Below are 21,082 nucleotides of genomic sequence, written 5' to 3'. Positions count from 1 at the left end.
AAGTAATGTATGCAGTCTGCATTACAAATTAATAAACAAGGAGTCACTGGATTTTTAGATAAAGGTGGTATTATTCATCAAATAAGCACAGGGAGAGGTCTTTCACATGGTAATACAGTTTAAACAGCACTGTACAGAACAGATCATGTGACAACCCTAGTGGCACTTGGTGCGTGGTGCTATATACAGTGATAATAGTGAAGGTGCAAGTACTCAAGTGAACAGCGTGATCGGCGCATAAAACCAAGTTGATACATCAATCAAAGGCCCCGTGAACAACAAGTTGTAATCACTTAAAACATGTTTGCATAAATTTAAACAGGAGCACAAAGAGTGATATGCGTCGTATTATTTATGCTGTAGAGTCGACGGCGTTTCGATCCTAGTTAGTCGGGATCGTCATCAGGACAGGGTTGTAGATGGATACAGTGAGTGCACCCAGGCTGGGAGGCGTGGGCGTCTGGGGTCCAAGCAGTCAATGGTGATTCGTGAGCTGATCGTGTAGATAAATCCGATCAGAGGGCAGGGTACGCGGCGCCTGTGTTAATCAGGACGGCGGTCGGCAACTGGGGCTCTACAGGGGACGAACTGCAAGCAATGAATGCAGGAGCTGGATTCATTTCTTGCAGTTCGTCCCCTGTTGACTGCTTGGACCCCAGACGCCCACGCCTCCCAGCCTGGGTGCACTCACTGTATCCATCTACAACCCTGTCCTGATGACGATCCCGACTAACTAGGATCGAAACGCCGTCGACTCTACAGCATAAATAATACGACGCATATCACTCTTTGTGCTCCTGTTTAAATTTATGCAAACATGTTTTAAGTGATTACAACTTGTTGTTCACGGGGCCTTTGATTGATGTATCAACTTGGTTTTATGCGCCGATCACGCTGTTCACTTGAGCACTTGCACCTTCACTATTATCACTGTATATAGCACCACGCACCAAGTGCCACTAGGGTTGTCACATGATCTGTTCTGTACAGTGCTGTTTAAACTGTATTACCATGTGAAAGACCTCTCCCTGTGCCTATTTGGCGAATAATACCACCTTTATCTAAAAATCCAGTGACTCCTTGTTTATTAATTTGTAATGCAGACTGCATACATTACTTAAATTGATCCTACATGATACCTGTTGGGAATTGTTACTATTTATATATGTTCAAAAGGGGCATGAAACATTATGTACATATATTTTGTAAACAAATACAACATATAGGTGTAGTGAGACATAATGAAAGTGGTACTTACCAGGCTCCACTCAATTAGGGACCCGCCGCTAGGACAATGCCAGCATGTCTGGGACATCTATAAATTGGCTCGGTGCAAACTGCTGGCCTGACGGCGACTGAGTACTGTTAGCCAGCAGAGGAGACCGCCGCCTTGATGGCGGTGCGCTGCCTACCTGACGGTAAACAGTCCAGTCCATTGATGCGGATGGCGGTTCAACCAGTCCACATCTAAATTATGGTGGCTGGGATTTGGTCAACTCGACGGAGTACTTGCAACCACACCACAAAGGGATGACTGTAGTCCTGCCAAGATCAGGCCCTTAGTCTTTTAAATGAGAAGTATCAGGAATGCGGTCTAGATATCCATGTCTGTTTTTCAAATACTTCCTACTTTTGGCTAGTTTCTGGATTAGGAATTTATTTCTGTCGTGGATGTACTGGTCCGAAGTTCTGGCATTACTGTAACCTAAGCAAGAGAGCTATGCAAACGTTCTCATTCAGGAGCAAAGTTTAGCAGTTCTGCCACAAAAATGGGGCATCAGCTTTTTTATTGATGAAGTTGTTTCTTTACAGACGCAAATTTATAGTCTGGCATTTGCTTTAATAGACTGTGTGCATGCATACTGCTGCACTTCCTAACAGTTACAAGTCAGGTTTCAAAGTGGCTCAACATTTTTTCTCTTGTCCAATTGTAACCATATGTTGCATGTAACTTAATGCAGTAAAATATTAAACACCAACTGTTGAATAAAGTTTGAGAGTCTCACAGTGTAAACAACTTCTAACAAATGCGTTTAGCAGATTTTCAATTTAATTTTGCCAGAACCATTTTCAGAGGGCCATGAGGCATGCAGGGGCTGCTGCGCTAAACTGTGGGGTTTGAGGCCTTTTACTCCTGAAGTCCTGGGGCCCAACCTTCTAAGGAGCCTGAGCAACTGGGCCAAGTACCCCTTCTACACTTGACTCAGTGGTAGCTATGGATGAGCAGTCAGTCTCACTCTGTGGGGGAGGGGGTAGAGGTGTGGATACAGGTAAGTTAACACAACACTTAACTCAAAGTGCACACAGTATGAACAATTAATTAAGGTCCAACCAAATACTTGCTTTTATAAGTAAAAGAAGTATTTTATTTCTAACTTTACATATGCAAAGGAATACCAATACTCCTATGCAATAACCTCCTTCCCTTGTGGCTGGGGCTTCAGTAGTTGTCAGACAATTCCCAATCACACCCTTTACATTGTAACATGTTCAGGGTTATTTCCCCATTTACTGGTGGCCGCACCAAGGTAATGCATACTAGTAGGCCGTACTCAAAAGGTCCCTTTGACTACTTAGTTAATTGTCCATGGTGCTGCAGCACCTTTAGCAAAAAGTCACAAATGGGGGTGGGGTCGCACACTACTCACACACCGGCGGTGTTGCCCCTAAGGACTCTGGTTAATGTAGTAACGTGTTAGCGATGCATCATCTTTCGATCTTCTGCTATCTTCGCTGTCTTCGCCATCCCTGGACACGTGTTTCGGGGAATCATCCCTCGTCAGCAGGGATAGGCCGTGTTCTGGGGTTGTCGATGGCTGCCAAATATCTGCCAGGTTTAGTACCACTCAGGCGCGTAGGTGCGGGATCCCAGGCTCGTCAGCCAACTGCTCAAGGGAGCTCTAATGTTACAAATGGGGGTGTGGTCGCACACTACTCACACACCGGCGGTGTCGCCCCTAAGGACTCTGGTTAATGTAGTAACGTGTTCGCGATGCATCATCTTTCGATCTTCTGCTGTCTTCGCCATCCCTGGAAACGTGTTTCGGGGTATCTCCCCTCGTCAGCAGGGATAGGCCGTGTTCAGGGGTTACCGATGGCTGCCAAATATCTGCCAGGTTTAGTACCACTCAGGCGCGTAGGTGCGGGATCCCAGGCTCGTCAGCCAACTGCTCAAGGGAGCTTTAATGTTACAAATGGGGGTGGGGTCGCACACTACTCACACACCGGCGGTGTCGCCCCTAAGGACTCTGGTTAATGTAGTAACGTGTTCGCGATGCATCATCTTTCGATCTTCTGCTATCTTCGCCATCCCTGGACACGTGTTTCGGGGTATCACCCCTCGTCAGCAGGGATAGGCCGTGTTCTGGGGTTGCCGATGGCTGCCAAATATCTGCCAGGTTTAGTACCACTCAGGCGTGTAGGTGCGGGATCCCAGGCTCGTCAGCCAACTGCTCAAGGGAGCTTTAATGTTACAAATGGGGGTGGGGTCGCACACTACTCACACACCGGCGGTGTCGCCCCTAAGGACTCTGGTTAATGTAGTAACGTGTTCGCGATGCATCATCTTTCGATCTTCTGTTATCTTCGCTAGCCCTGGACACGTGTTTAGGGGTATCGCCCCTCGTCAGCAGGGATAGGCCGTGTTCTGGGGTTGCCGATGGCTGCCAAATATCTGCCAGGTTTAGTACCACTCAGGTGCGGGATCCCAGGCTCGTCAGCCAACTTCTCAAGGGAGCTTTAATGTTACAAATGGGGGTGGGGTCGCACACTACTCACACACCGGCGGTGTCACCCCTAAGGACTCTGGTTAATGTAGTAACGTGTTTGCGATGCATCATCTTTCGATCTTCTGCTATCTTCGCTGTCTTCGCCATCCATGGACACGTGTTTCGGGGTATCACTCCTCGTCAGCAGGGATAGGCCGTGTTCTGGGGTTGCTGATGGCTGCCAAATATCTGCCAGGTTTAGTACCACTCAGGCCCGTAGGTGCGGGATCCCAGGCTCGTCAGCCAACTGCTCAAGGGAGCTTTAATGTTACAAATTGGAGTGGGGTTGCACACTACTCACACACCGGCGGTGTCACCCCTAAGGACTCTGGTTAATGTAGTAACGTGTCCGCGATGCATCATCTTTCGATCTTCTGCTATCTTCGCTGTCTTCGCCATCCCTGGACACGTGTTTCTGGGTATCACCCCTCGTCGGCAGGGATAGGCCGTGTTCTGGGGTGGCCGATGGCTGCCAAATATCTGCCAGGTTTAGTACCACTCAGGCGCGTAGGTGCGGGATCCCAAGCTCGTCAGCCAACTGCTTAGCAGAAAGTCCCCCATGTCCCCAAAGGCCCAGTTCCAGTCTGACCCGCTCCGGCGGTATGGAAGTGTTCAGCAGTGCAGGTGCCCTCTGTTGGTGCTTCGGAGTCCAGATCCTGTTTGGCAAAGAAGGGCCATGCACAGTTCACCCAGCAAGACCCAGCAGGCACCGGCTCACCTCTCCGAGCAGCGCTGCTAGCCCATCCAGCGATCGTAGCAGCTCCCTCTCGGCCAACACAATGTAAATCACTGTTCCTCCTGACAGGGTGTGGGGGGGGGATTCTCCGGCTCCCACCTGGAGCTCCAGCAAGGGTGTGATGACTTCTGCGACATTCTTTAAATCCTCAGGGAATCAGTCCAGCACAGTTGGCAGGCTTGACCCGCTGATCTCTGCAGTAATCTTCTCATTTCGGCCACTACCCTTTCACTTGGCCACAGTGGTACCGGCAGCCCCTCCTGGCATTTGGAGTTGCTGTGTTACTTGCAATTGGGTGCAGACTCTTCTGTGATGATTGCCCGCACTACAGCGGCTCATCCTTGCATACAGATTTGGCGATTTCACGCTCCTGGCCCAAATAAGTTACAATAGTGTCCCCCTTCTGGCATATGCAGGTGCTGCGGCGCTGGCCTGGCACATCTCACACAGCACTCTTCAAACAGCTTCTATTATGGTGGTCCTCTCCTGGCATACAGGGTTCATTGGACCGTTCCTGCACATGGGCAATGACCCGATCAATGTGCAGCCGTTCTCCTCACACCTCTCAGGGAGTCCTCTTGGTCGGGCTCCTTGTTGTACCGCACTCCCTCCAACGCTCTCCTCTTCATCACAGGGCACATTGGTCTTGGCCAGCAGGCCGGAACTGGTGTTCCATGGCAGGTGATCTTGGTTTTCCCTGGATGATACCCCCTCATGCATCAGGGAGACTAGCAGGCCGTGGACCTCGGTCTTGATCACAGGCCGAAGTCTTGGAAGGCTTCCTGTTCTCACACAGCACATGGCTACTTGGCAGATGACAACGTTTGGGGTCCCAACCTCCCTTTCTCATAGTGCATTTCCAGACACCAAAATTCGATTTAGGAGTGGTCGCCATTCCGGCGCGCCTCAGATTGGTACAGCTAAAAATCCTTCACTGCGTGTACATCACCTGGCCACTCTTGATCCATACGGGAACACTGACAGCGTGGAATGCAGGAGAGGGTGCAGTCTGCTAGGCACTTTTTTTCACATCATATAGGAATGCAAGTTCATCAGTTCTTTTTGGCATAAGATCCATGAGGTACTCTTTACAGTACTACACACCCGTCTTCCATGGAGGCAAGACGTTGCCTCCTCAACATTTGGGAACCCACAGATCTCAACACTCACGAAACACAATGAAACACAATGGGCTACCCTGGGAATCATGATTGCCAAACGAAACGTCGCGCAATTGTGTGGAGCAGCTAAACCACCTACATTTGAGACCTGGGAGAGGGATCTAGACTGGTGTATGTTTATAGTGAAGACTGTATATGTCGCTAGGGGTTGCCCCCAAAAATGGACGCGTATCTGGGGCCCTTGGAATAATTATCGGAGAGAAATCTGTACACCACCTGATTGCACAGTTCACATATCCCCCTTACCCTCTGATGTTCCCCTTTACTGGTGGAAAGCAATCCTCATCCTACTTATGTTGCTATTAATTCTTAATGTTCTGTGTCATCTGTATTGTTTTATTTGATCCGATGTTTGTTGCAATAAAAAGAAATACAAAAAATTAAGTTTGATTTAGGGTCTGGGTCTTAAGTTTTATGTTGGGGTTCTGCTTCTTTAGAAGTGTTCACTTCTATTTTTCTTCTTTCTTCTTGAAAGGATATATGTTACAGCAGGCATGACTCCAAAGCTGACTGACACACATCACAATTCAGGGGAGTGACCAGAGTTCACACCAGTATGTCAGTCACAGCGATATGTGCATCAAAACGTTTATCCAAGCCGCCCAACCTTACTCTTTATGATTCCCTTATCAGCCACATCTCCTTTCCTTAGATGTCTCCAGGCCCCTTCCTTGTGATCTATCACTGAATCAAAGAGCAACCTTTTGAAGAGTAAAGGGAGGGTCCCTTCCTTCAGTATTTCGCTCACAGGAATGTAGAAAATACACAAATCAGTCGGGGTGGATTCCTCTACTACTCATATCTACGTCAGGCAGGCCTGGGTTTTCCAAAACTGAACCCAAGGTACTCCATATTATGTACGAATGCAGGCACACTTACTCGATCATTCACAGCACACCTACTGTCCAGCACTGTTACCTCCATACATTCAGTACACACATTGTTTCCATGCACTGTTGAGCACTGAAGCTTTGCTATACCTTATCAGGGCATGCTATTTGCAAAGATATACCCTGCCAGTACACACACTCCCCGAGTGTGCTGCACCACTTTTCACCCTTCATCTTTTTACTTCATGCAAGCATGCATACACCCATCACATGCTTTCATTGTGCACGCACTACAGAGCACTACATCTTTCATGTCCTGTATTCCTCGCAGGCATACATACATTCAGCACATACACTAATCCCACATGTACTACACAGTACTGCTCTAACCCTGTACTGTACCCTTCCCAGGCACACAAGTCCAGCGCAGTCACTGCTCCTGCTCTGCGCAACACTCTACATATACTTGATGTAGACCAAGGGTGAGTTAAGCACACAACAACTGAACTTTCAGAAAGATAAGTGAGCATGTAGGCCTCACTCCAGTGACAGGGTAAAAAAGTCCAGTTGGCTACTGCTGATCAGTACACAGTATGCTACCACCACGGCTTTCGTGCTGCTTAGCTCTTGGTACCGGCCCTATCCTTCCACCACTATGAGGGTAGAGCTTTGGGCGCCCCTTCCAGTCCAACAAGGCCGCAATTCAGAGGACTTTTGGATTCCAACAGCTTTGATTTAAAAAAAAAAAACAAATGCAGAACAAAACAGTTTTTTAAAAGCAAAATATCAGCAGAATTGTCAACGTCATAAACACTGAAAGGGTGTTCTGTTGCAAAGTGAAACCCAGTGAGCTGCAGTAGAGAATGCAGTGGTGTAAGGGTGCCAAGATGGGCAGTGTTGGTGCTAAGCAGGGTGTTTGGTCTTAGTCTTTTTTAGGTCTCGCTAGAGCCAGCGAGACATTTAGTAACTGTCTTTTTGAAGTGCTGACAAAGGCTTTCTCCGGCCACCAGCGAGCAGTTACGCGCACGGGCGCGCGCCTATGAGCCTAGGCGCCATCTCGCGGGACGCGTCCCCTTTCACGGCCGCGCGGGCGTTACTTTTATGTCCACGCGCCCAATGCTTGTTTCTATCTTTCTCTCCACTGATGCGCCACCTTTCTCTCTGTCTCTTTAATTACTTCTATCGTAGCATACAAACCAACGACTATAAACCTATTGTAAATATTCCATTTACTCACTTTTATGAGATTGTTTTAGTGCCACAGAGGTGTCCCTAAAATTCTCATTTTGTTTGCTTTCGACCCACTTGTCCTGAATTTTCACTGTCGCTTTCAAGAAGTTGCCTCCGTTCAAGTGGTCACCCTATGTTAAAAGGAACTTTTCCAAATGACAGACATCACAGCAGCACATACATTTGTTCTGAGACCCGGAGCTAACAGCATGATCTCTATGTGAAAATTAAAGGAAAATCCAACTACACCAACTTTAATTCATGTAGTGACTTCTGGCAGAAACAAGTGCCTTTTTTTCAGCAGGCCTATAGAAAAGAGCAGAATGCTAGATAAATGCTGACTGCTACTGTGTTAGAAAAGCACCCCAGAGGTTCTCGTATTTCCAGTCCTTGGCGTTGGTGCGACAACCAGTTGCACTCTGGATGTTGTAGTGTCTGTTTTCATCCATTAAAATGGTTTGATTAACACAACTGACTGCGGTGATTTCGGCTGGAAAGGCAGGAACAGGAAAGTGGTATCCATGATTGCAAGGCGTGTTTTTAGTTTTGCTTTTTATATTATAGGTACGGTAGACATACAGCACCTGGAGAGAGATGTAATAATAATAAAACAAAGAAGCAGTAATGTCTGAAAGTATTCTTCATAACGTCTCCCGAGGCAGATGGCAAGTTCAGTTCTTTTGGCCTTCCTTACTTTATTTTTATTTTACAGAGGCCATTACGGACTCTTAAGTGACTAATATACTAATATAATAAACATGCTCAGTCCTGTCTTTGTCTTTTTTTTTTTTTTTTTTTTACAGAGTTTTACATAGCGCGAACTTGACCCGAATTGGGTATCCGAGCGCTTTACATAGCACCAGTTGCATTACTTACTTTTCAGGATCCAAGCATCCCTAAAAGATAACTTTCAACTTACCACTATGGATTGGAAACAGGCTGCATAGCTGCCTTACTCATAACAACAATTACCTCATTATGAGCAATTGTACTACAAAGGAATAAATAAGTTAAAAAAAACAACTCTGCTTGCTGTTTTAAGTGCCGAAATAATCAGTTTTTCATATTTTGGGATACGAAAATTCATTTTTTCATCTATTAAACCTTAATAGAAGACGGTTTTAACAGAAAAAAGGGTTTGCCTCTTCAGGGGTCGCAAGCGCTATATACATGCACCCTCTAAGGCATTTTTTCGTTAAGATCCAGTGTCAGCCGCCTTCCCATTTGGCTCCTCTCCCTTTCCAGGCTTCACCTCGTGGGGAGCCGACACAACCTTTAAAACCTTATTGTAGCCTCAATAGGCCCCATTTCCTGTGCTGAAAAGCCCATTCAGCGCCTCGTAAGTACCCTCATCATGATCCCAGTGAAACGCTCCACCCTACACTTTGGCCAATTTTAAATCAGAAGTTAGTTGCGTTCTTTGCATGAAAACGCCAGCGTTTGAGACCACACGCTGCTAAACGAACAAGCATTGGCATAGCCAATAGGTCTCGCCTTTGGGACCTTATAAGTGTTTACCCATGCAACACTTGATGTTGTTGCACCATGGATATTGCGCTGGATAACTAAACACTTATAAAGTCCCAAAACCTATTGGCTATGCCAATGCATGTTTTATTTTGGAATATGTCGATGCATTCTAACAATTGAGACTTTGTTTGCTGTTCTTGAAACAACACACATTAATACAATAATTTGTAAAAGGAAAACCTAGACTGGATACACAGGGTTTAGAGGTGGATTTATCTTGCAAACCTAAATGCGGCATGTTAGTGTTTTCGAGATGTGGGTGTTGAATTATACCACTATTTAGGTATGATTTCACCAAAGAGGCCTCGAATGTAACCTCCATGCAGAGTACAGTTTTTTTTTTTTACAAGTGATTAAAGAGGTCAAAGATAGGATGTTCACAGAGACTAATTTGCCTTATTCAGAAGTGATTTCTGCATGGAGAAAAAAAGTCTAAATAAGTAATGACACTCCACTCTTCTCCTTAGCTCAAATATGATTTTCTCTGCAGAATCCTTAAAGATAAAGCAGACACAATGCTACTACCCGCAGGGAGTGCGCTCTATACGTTGCTCTGGTTGCATTGGTGTCCAGAATATTTGGTTGTCCGTGCACATAGGTGATCGTATTTGTGGTGGTTTGTATTCAAGGATAACTGCGGATTTGACTTTTGTGTGCATGGATGCTTGTATGTCGGGGTGCATTGGTGCCTATATATGCTTGTCTGTGTGCATGAGTGTCAGTGTGCATTGGTGCCTGTATATATGCTGGCCTGTCTGCATGGAGGTCTGTAGATTTACTGCTCTATTTGCATATGTATTTGTTTTACTGGGTTCATGCACTATACAGAACCTAATCATAATGGCTGTATCAACGCTTATGGATTTTGCCTTTTCATTTTGTACAGATAACCACCTCAGGTTATTTCAATATATATTCAGTGTACGTTGGGTTTACAGATTTGTATTCCAGTTTTGTTTCCCACCACAAATCATACAGTTGATTCCTGGGTCCGAACTCCGTATTTTACAGCATACTGGGTACTGTTACTTCTGCAGCATGATGTCTGAGGAGCGATGCCAAGCAGTCTATCCTGTCAGCACTTCTATCCTTGTAGGGTACCCTATTCTTTATTACCAAAAGAGAGGGGGAGCAACAGAGTGGATTGCTTTGTCCCCAGAGAGGGTGTTCTCCATTGGTATTCACGGTCTAGGTTTGAGATCCTTCTGCCGATTCAGCTTCATTAAGTACACCGATGTATGTAAGCTGCACAAACATTATTCATTAATACAGGGTTTTTTAGGTCTCGCTTAAGGCATTGCTTTAGCAATGCTTGTTGGCGAGATATTATGTAGGGGCTTTAAAAATGCACCCAAAGGCTTTTCCAGGTGGATTGCCTACAGTGCATGTGTGCGAACGCGTGCACATCGAACACTATTTGTCAGCCTGTGAGCCTCTCTCCGCAATCATGCTGGTTTACACTTCAAAGGAATCCTCTCCCCCGCCCAATGCCAGAGCTTGTTGTTTACAAGCAACACCCCAGCTGCTTTGCCACCCCCTCCCTTCCTGCTGGCACTCCCCCCTCCCTTCTTGCCGGCCTTCACCCCTCCCTTCTTGTCCAGTCCTTGTTTCCCATCACACCACCTTGCCTAGGCCAGACCGTTTGTTCCTATTGGCGAGTCTGTTAACTCGTGAAGCGCATGTTTTTGCGTGTTTTGGGCGAGGACATCACTTGACTGCACTGTATTAATCAATGGAGCCTGTACTTTTTTTCGGTTACAGACGGTTTTATTTATTGCGCTTCATTAATTTATGAAGCCTTTACTTGTATTTGCTAGTTGCCGGTATTGTACCCTTTTTTCTAACTGGCTCCTTATTGTTACTTCGTGTTCACACATTTATTAGTAGACGCTCTTTGTACATCCTTCATCAGCGCTTCAGGGACACTTTATTTATTTATAACGTTTTTTTATTCAAAAACTCCTTTCTCATTCTTAAATTTACTTATTTCAAACAGTGCGGAGCACACTACGCATTGCAACCTATAGATCTTTTATTTTACTATTTATGTTGATGCATAGAGTATACCCCAAGTGATGTGCATTTATTGATATAGCAGCACTATGATATTAAATACCACAACTATTATGAAATGCACAGTGATGTCTGAGCGCAAACACAGAAGCAGTATACTTTTTAATGCCGCACTGCACCCTCACACACTGCACCCTCACACACACTGCACCCTCACACACTCTGCACCCTCACACACACTGCACCCTCACACACACTGCACCCTCACACACTCTGCACCCTCACACACTCTGCACCCTCACACTCTCTGCACCCTCACACACTCTGCACCCTCACAAACTCTGCACCCTCACACACTCTGCACCCTCACACACTCTGCACCCTCACACACTCTGCACCCTCACACACTCTGCACCCTCACACACTCTGCACCCTCACACTCTGCACCCTCACACACTCTGCACCCTCACACACAATTACACTCTACTGAATACAATATACACTCCACACAATACCACTCAGTGCCACATATTTATATGCTACATATTTACACTGTGCTCAATGCAACATACACTCCAAATACCACTCGGTGCCACATATTTACACACCACATAATTACTCTACGGAATGCAACACACTCCACACAATACCACTCGGTGCCACATACTTATATGCTACATAATTACAATGCAACATACACTCCAAACAATAGCACTCATTGCCACATAATTACAAGCCACACAATTACACTCTACTGAATACAACATACACTCCTCATAATACAACTCAGTACCACATAATTATATGCTACATAATTACATTGCGCTCAATGCAACATACGCTCAAAATACCACTCAGTGCCACATAATAACAAGCCACACAATTACACTCTACTGAATACAACATACACTCCTCATAATACAACTCAGTACCACATAATTATATGCTACATAATTACATTGCGCTCAACGCAACATACACTCCAAATTCCACTCAGTGTCACATAATTAAATGCCACTCAATGCAACATACACTCCAAATACCACTCAGTGCCACATAATTACACAGCACATAATTACACTGCACTCAATGCAACATACACTTCAAATACCACTCAGTGCCACATAATTACACGCCACATAATTACACTGCACTCAACGCAACATACACTCCAAATACCACTCAGTGCCACATAATTACACGCCACATAATTACACTGCACTCAACTCAACATACACTCCAAATACCACTCTGTGCCACATATTTACACACCACATAATTACACTGCACTCAATGCAAGATACACTCCAAATACCACTGTGCCGCATAATTACACTCCACATAATTACACTGCACTCAATGCAACATACACTCCAAATACCACTCAGTGCCACATAGTTACATGCCACATAATTACACTGCACTCAATGCAACATACACTCCATGCAACATACACTCCAAATACCACTCAGTGCCACATAATTACCCGCCACATAATTAAACTGTACTCAATACAACATACACTCCACACAATACCACTCAGTGCCACATAATTATATGCTACATAATTACAATGCAACATGCACTCCAAACAATACCATTCAGTGCCACATAATTACACGCCACACAATTACACTCTACTGAATATAACATACACTCCTCATAATACCACTCAGTGCCACATAATTATATGCTACAAAGTTACACTGCGCACAACGCAACATACACTCCAAATACCACTCAGTGCCTCATAATTACACGCCACATAATTACCCTTCACTCAATGCAACATACACTCCAAATACCACTCAGTGCCACATAATTACACGCCACATAATTACACTGCACTCAATGCAACATACACTCCAAATACCACTCAGTGACACATAATTACACGCCACATAATTACACTATTTATCTATTGCCCTCACTCTATCTATCGCCCTCTATCTATCGCCCTCACTCTATCAATCTATCTATCGCACTCACTCTTTCGACCGCACTCTATCGCCTTCACTCTATCTCCCCTCACTTTATCAATCTATATATCGCCCTCTCTATATATCGCCCTCACTATCTATCAATCTATCGCCCTCTCTTTCAGTCGCCCTCACTCTATCTATATATCGCCCTCACTCTATCTATCTATCACCCTCACTCTATCTATCGCCCTCCCTCTATCTATCGCACTCACTCTATCTATCGCATCCCCACAGCATCACTCAGCACCACCACAGCATCACTCAGGGGCACCACAACATCACTATGCGCTATCGCAGCATCACTGAACGCCACAGCATCACTCGTCGACACCACAACATCACGCAGCGCCACAACAGCATCAATCTGTGCAACTGTTCAACAGCAACTGGTTCAATTAAGTTCTCTCAATGTTTCAAGCTTTATTACAAATGTCACAAAAAGATGTTAATATTTCACTTCTGTTATTGGATTTTCGTCACAATAAAATACACTGAACATAATCTTCACAAAAGTTATTTACAAAAGTTTAAGCTAATGCCATTATAAATTACAATAACTTGTATTTAAGTATTAATTATTAAACAAAAATTAAAAGCCATTGTTATTTGTAATATCAATACATCTAAGTCACTTAAATACAACACATATTGCATTACAAATGCCATAGGTGTCACATTTGCAAAAGTTAGAACTATTGGCATTGTAAATGACAAAGCTATTAATTACGCTATTTTCAAAACCAGCACATAAATAAAAAATGTCATTTACAATACCAATAGCTCTAACTTTCCTAATGCGAGACCCATTGCATTGCAAATGCTTGTTTGATTTGTTACGTATGTGAACACAGACCTACGGGCCAAAGCATTTTATTACTTTACAGTATGTCATTTTTTATCATATGATTCCACAGTAGGACCAATATTGATCAAGTTAAAATATCCACTATATTTCCTTGTATTAATTAGCTAGTCTGTTTTTATTTTCAATGATGCCATAAATGTTAACGTTTCTGCAACCCTCATATGCTTTGTCGTTTGCCATTTTCATGTATCCATAGTGATTCATACATTTGAATTAGTTATACTTGTAGAACATCCACCCAATATTTGGTTTCAACATCAACTTGGATCTAGAGACTTAAATGCGAGTCTCTGTAAACGGGCATGCACACAGTACTTGTGTGGGGAAAAAAACCTGCAAATGGTGACAACTTAATGTCGCCACAATGGAGGTCGGTTCGCTGTCTTGAATAAAGTTTGTCCAGATTTGGGGAAGTTTGAAATAAACAATCTTCCAATTACTCTAACATAACATTGCTGAGTTTCAGACATAAATATTTTGAACTGGGTCCAAATTAGCCTTCTCACTTGCCAGTCCCATTATAGTCTCATATTTTTCTGCTTTACCTAATTTTCTTTCATTTTTGGCAGCTATTCTTTTTAGTAGTTTAACCCAGCCTGACTCATCCTTGTCTAATCACTATTTTCTCATTCAATTGCACCAGCTACTCAATCGATAGATACTATTGCGCTAGAACTAATTAAAAAAATATATGGCTGTGCATTACTAATGTGACATGTGATCTCTGATTTTTGGCCCCCTTTATGATTTCATACAATACTGTTGTATGCTTTGTGTTGATTTTGTGTGTAATCCAGATGTGTGTTTCAATTTCTTAGTTGAAGTTAGATACCATAATTGAAGTTTGGAAGGAAAAGAATTATCAAGAAGAAATGGCAGCTGTAACAGGTGCTGGATATCATGCTCTTCTTTCTGCTCCCTGGTACCTAAACCGCATCAAGTATGGTCAGGACTGGCAGCAGATCTACGGAGTTGAGCCATCCAACTTCACTGGTGTGTTTCTGTCAAATTGCGTGAATACATTTGCATTTAATAGTCATGGTCTCCAAGAACTAATGTTCCTGGCTTGTTTGCTGTTTTTATGTAACCAGGTGTTCGAATTCCACACGAAATTGAGGTTCTGAGCTGGTCCAGGTCTGGGGTTTTTCATTAGTAATATGTATGCTCGAACGGTGACACTACTAAGATTTAAATTTAAAACCTTATTTTTCAAAGGTAATGCTTTATTTTTATTATGATGGTAAGCAAGTCAGGTTTATGTAACGTTCTGGTTACAGAGCATTTACTGGGTCATACTTCACACAATAAAGTGTTAAAAATCCCAATCTTAAGCTTGGCGCGTGCATCAAGCACCATCTGCACCTTATATATTTCATCTATTTCAACGGCCGAATGTCTTTGTGCCCAATATGTGTCGGTCCCTGACTATTTATAGGCTTTGTATATAGCTACCCAGTTTCCACCTTCTCCTAACTCAAGTCTATACCATTGACAGTCCTATTCTAAACATATCTTTAGTGCTGGTCTGGCTGCTTCACCACTCTGATACATTTCCATGAGGCTGCTGACCATGGGGCTGGTTTCAGGGATGGATGAGACCCCATCACATACACATTGCCCCATTCTTGTCACAGTCTACAGCAGTGTGGAGCTACTTTGAACATTTCTTTGTGTTCCTTTTCACAAGGCTGATTTTAGTTTCCTGACTAACCATGCTAGTCCGTTTTCCAAAGGTAGCTAGTACTAGTAGCACATACTGTTTTCAGAGCATAAGCACAACGTCTCTCTTCTGTATGTCTGTGTCCATAACAATTAAATTTTTTGGTGTGTTCTTTTGTTATTCTGCGTCTATGCCCTTGCATTGAATGGAGTCATTCTGTTACAATAAGATGCTTTACCTTCAAGGGTTATAATGCTTTGTAACTGCCAAAATTGGCACAGGAAAGTAGCATAGGTTACAACAGAGGAAGCTTTATGGTACTCCTAAACCAATAAGCGGCCACAGTGCACTCATGAGTGCAAGCTGAGCAGCCTCCTTCAGTTAATGGATTATGGAACATCCATCTTTTATTGAAGGAAGATGTACCCCCACCTTTCTTCCCTAATGTTTGTCCAGGACAGAAGGACATTGCTAGTGATGGGCCAAGGCTTCGGGCTTCCTGGTCCATCTTCCTCTGCATCATAATCTTTCTATTTCTATCCTGCCTCATTTAAGAACTTCTAGTAAAGCTGTAGAAACTGTTGGATCTAGAGGTCACAGAGTGTTCCTATGATGAGGGTGGTTTGGGAGTTTTATTCCAGGTTCTTCGGAGAGGATAAGAGGGAGTTGTGGGTTTGTGTACTATTCTGGGGGTCCACCTTACCAATGAATCTTTCAGAATGGGTGGCCCTGGAATTCATGCAGTTATTGCCTTTAGAATATCTATTTCCACAACTGGAGTGGTTACAGGACAGTACTGAAATCTGTGTCGTAGGACGACTGGTATTAGTCCAGGATGCTCCTCTCCACCTGAATCTTCAACCGGTTAGCTGTGCAGTGCTTCAATCTGGTAGAGTGCCTGGTCGCTTTTTCTTTGGGAGGCTTTGAACACCCTCCACCAAATAATATCACTTCTCTAAAAAAACAGGGTCTATCAGTCAACAAGCAACCTAGAATATTATTTTTTGATCCTTTTCTATCTGAGATTGTCATTGGGTTGATGTTGAATTAAGAGTTGGGCAGGGCAGTGACCTGTTCCCCTTTCTTGAAAGAGTATTGGCCATTACAAAGTGAAGGCGTCCTTTCCATGCCCGGACTTGTATCATTTTGTGGTGCTATTAATTACATGATGCATTGCATTAATTTCTCATTGCACGTATGCTAGATTGACACAGCTTCTGGAAAAGCCTTTATCAGACACTTATGATCTTATTAATTGCCATCAAATATTAAATATTCTCTCTGGAGAATAGTAGCGATTTCCTCATTTCTCTCAAACACCCAAGTACAACTTCCCCCTTCAGGTGTTTTAGCCCATTCTCTTTGTATGTGTAGGGTCCTACAGATGCTGTACTTTCATCACTAATTTTATGTGTTTTTTGCCCACATTTGCCTAGTTTGATTTTGTGGCTTAGTTTGATACAGTTATATAGATCACACCCTAAACTATACTTTTCCTGAACCCCAAGTCAATTATAGAGTCCAGCCTTTTCACAATATTTTCGACCTCCGGCAACGGGTAGTCAGAGCGACTTGAAGCTAAATCCAAAGTGAAGATATTAATAGATGGAAGCATGTCAAGCTCCAGGATATTTGGAAGCTGAGCTAATGTATTTTCAAATGCAACAAACTTCTGGAAATGCTGTTAGCATTGCTATGCTCTTGCGTTTCTATGCTACCCCTGATAAAAATGTGCTCAAGATAGGCCATTTTACTGCAGTGACTAAAAAAATTGTTTCCCTACCAATTTCTTCCTTATCAAATGCTGTCTATTTTGTCATTAGTGTTATCTTTGTTATATGTTGGTGTCTTTTTTGGGAACTCCAAATGTAATATAAAAAATTGCAATGTTGCAAGATAACTGCCACTCTGGAATAGACTATCACAGCCTTCCCTATAATCACATGACTCCAGTATTGGCTGATCCATAGTGGCTCCCTGTATGCATAAGGAGGATGTGTAAGGTGTTATGAGTTGCCTATGGATCCCTCTCTGGTGCGCTCCATTTCCTAATTAAAAAGCTATCACCGTACCAGTGTAGTAGAGTGTTACAAACAGTTGCCTCATACTACTTTCCAATGCCCTTGGTATCAATGCAGTGAGCTGGAGGCAGGCGCCTGGCATTTTATAGTGCACTGCTATCGATTGACAGTTTGGTTCTCTTTCCACGAATGTCATATGACCATAATTTATTTAGAAACCCTCCTGTTTGCGGCTTAATGTACCACATAGCTTATAGATAGTAAACTCAGCATTAAAAGTAGAATGGCTATTATACCATTTATATCCTAACTTAACACACCTAACACATTATCTAGCTTTGTATATTTTCTTCACTGTGTACTGGACTGTTGCCACTTTGGTTGAGGTTATCTATGCCCCATGTTCAGATGCTGTTCATTCCAGTCTGTGTGGCATTCATGCTTCACATTCATAGTTGCTATCATCTCTTTCAACTTGTGCAAAACATATTAAGCCTTTTTTTCAGCCTGATGTGAATGCCCTCCTGCATGTGAAGTATGGATAGCAATCACAATTATTCAGAACTAGTTTTCCAATGGACACTTTAGTGGCTCTGATTAAGATATACAATAGTACGTCTCACTTTCATGGCTGATTGCACATGAATTGATAAAATACAGAATTGTTCTTAAGGTTTTGGTTTCACCTGGATCTTGGGTGGCCTTTTGCTCTTGTATGATAATCTATAAAGGAGTATATCAATAGCCCACAGTAGCTGCCCACAGCCTTGTTAAGTTACGGTTATGAAGAGCGTGCCACCACTTAAAGCGCAAGGCTCAGACTGATGTGTATCGAACCTTTCAATTGCTGACATGTTTTGCAGAAGGCATAGCAATGACGACATATGATCAACACTACCAATACTACCTGTACCGCTACAGACTTGCGTCTTTTAAACTACTCTCCTTATACCTGTCCGCACTGTCCCTTCCAAATCATGGATAACCCTCACGCACTAGGCTCCGCCAACTCCTCTTACAACAAATCTACTAAAACCGTCAAAGCTGCTCTCTTAAATGTTAGATCCCTCCCTAAGCACAGGTAAGAAATTGCCAACTGCATTGAAAGTTGGAATTTGGATATTTTACTCCTCACCGAAACCTGGGGTGACAAGACCCGTGACTCCGACTTTACCTCGGCCACGCCGGAGGGTTTTACCAACATCAAACTTGACAGACCTCTAAAAAAGGTGGTGGCATAGCGATAATACACCGCGACACCTTCATCTTGCGAATGGAGCCTATAACTATCAACACATGTGACGCTATGAACTTTACATTTGTCACTCTCTACTCCAGCTCCTTTAGAGGTGTTCTGCTCTACCGCCGCCCCCCCCCCCTCCTCGCTCTCGCTCAACATTTTTATCCTCTCTGAGTCATCTTCTGGAGCCCGTAGCCGGGGAAAACAATTTCCCCATTATTGGTGATTTTAATTTCCACCTAGATCTTAGTGGAGACCCCGATACGATCGCCCTCCTTACCGAAATGAATGCAGTAGGACTAAGTCAACTTGTCTACTCCCCCACGCATTCAGCAAGACACACATTAGACAGAATTTTTTCCAATCTCAAATCTCTCTCCATAGAGAAAATAATGGCCCTCACGTGGACGGATCACTCTGCCGTCTGTTTCAACATCTACCCTCCTAGTCCTCCCCCCACGAATTACTGCAATTCCAACACGTTCAAATCATGGAAAAATATCAATATCGATGATTTTAAGAACAAATTATACACAATGCAAGATATAACCCGTCTGATCCTGAAACCGCAGCCACCTCCTACACCAATTGCCTTGGAAGCATAGTTGATACTACTGTTCCCACTAAAAAATGTTCTACCAACAGAGCATCTAACTCAGCCCCCTGGTTTAATGAGTCTCTCAGGCTAGAAAAACAAAGCTATAGACGGCAAGAATGTAAGTGGGGTAACCAATACGACCCCCATGAAAAAATCTGTTACAAAGAGAAACTAAAAAAATATAAACATATGGTTATTACTCAGAAAAGTATTTTCTTCAACAACCAAATTGAATCGGCTCAGGACTAGGTTAAGCAACTCTACCAAGTTGTCCCTCACCTCACAGGTCAGGACAAATCAACCTCTAAAGAGGCGTCTCAATCTATGTGCGATGCCTTGTCAACGTACTTTCAAGAAAAAGTTTGTGATATTTACTCCAAATTTAATAGACTTACTGACGACACGACTATTTCCCACACCACACTGGACCCCTTTCCTACCAATCTACCCACTTTTTTCTTCAATCAAGTCTCGCCAGAATTAGTTCATAAACTCATGATGACTATCAACTCTGGCTCACCCAATGATCCTTGTCCCCCTTCAATACTTAAATTGGCTCCCGCTATAATCTTCATCTCACTGCGCTGGAAAATGTCCAATTTTAATTCTTACGCAATCGCCTACTGGAATTTAAAGTTTAGGCGTTTATCTTCAAATGCCACAACCATCCAAAAACAAATTATTGTTTCTTTAGATATAAAAACAGGAGAGGAGAATCCTAAACCACTTTTCAACTCGACATGGCCACCAGTAGCTGCTCAGCTGAGACAGTCCACCATCCCACACTTAGAATGAAACAGACGTACAAAAATTGTGTGGTGAGGGGGAAGGCACCTCACGGGAGAACACCCTCGGGCCGTTTGGCTGATGTTTGCCAGATTCTTGCCCCTTTCTCATCATCGGTCGCCTTCTCTCCTCAAAATAAAGTGTCCAAACAAACAAAACCACAAGTGTTGAGTATAAACAAACAGGTGCAAGACAAAACCATCCAAGGAATCACTCCTAGGTACAGAAAACGTGATTAGAAATCAGCAGACACACCAAATTTACAATTGTATTATTAGTTATGGTGTGCGCCGATAGATTAAAAAAGGATGGTAGCTTAGTATCGCATACCAGTACCCATAGCCATTTGGAGCCTATTTGGCTATGGGTACTGGTATGCGATACTAAGCTACCAACTTTTTTAAATCTATCGGCGCACACCATAACTAATAATAAAATTGTAAATTTGGTGTGTCTGCTGATTTCTAATCACGTTTTCTGTACCTAGGAGTGATTCCTTGGATGGTTTTGTCTTGCACCTGTTTGTTTATACACAACACTTGTGGTTTTGTTTGTTTGGACACTTTATTTTGAGGAGAGAAGGCGACCGATGATGAGAAAGGGGCAAGAATCTGGCAAACATCAGCCAAACGGCCCGAGGGTG

General features: G+C 43.5%; 1 protein-coding gene across 4 annotated transcripts in view; it reads left to right on the top strand.

The window, feature by feature from the left end:
* Nucleotides 1-21,082, top strand: part of HEXB (hexosaminidase subunit beta) — a 266,121-nt gene that overhangs the window by 200,120 nt on the left and 44,919 nt on the right. Inside the window, exon 12 of one of the 4 annotated variants that reach the window (XR_015309286.1) lies at nucleotides 7,139-7,218. The exons of 2 other annotated variants lie outside the window; for them this stretch is intronic. Coding sequence is in view for 1 of the 2 variants with exons in the window: in XM_086960779.1 (XP_086816905.1) it covers nucleotides 14,953-15,127 (175 nt within the window). In the remaining variant the exon portion in view is untranslated. Of the gene's footprint in view, nucleotides 1-7,138; nucleotides 7,219-14,952; nucleotides 15,128-21,082 lie in introns of those variants that run through there. One more of the 4 variants, XM_086960779.1, reaches the window with a different exon arrangement.

Source organism: Lissotriton vulgaris, chromosome 3_1, assembly GCF_964263255.1.
Source record: "Lissotriton vulgaris chromosome 3_1, aLisVul1.2, whole genome shotgun sequence".
NCBI classification, from domain to species: Eukaryota; Metazoa; Chordata; class Amphibia; order Caudata; family Salamandridae; genus Lissotriton; species Lissotriton vulgaris.
The sequence above is the reverse complement of the archived record's forward strand: the minus strand, read 5'-3'. Positions and strand labels throughout refer to the sequence as shown.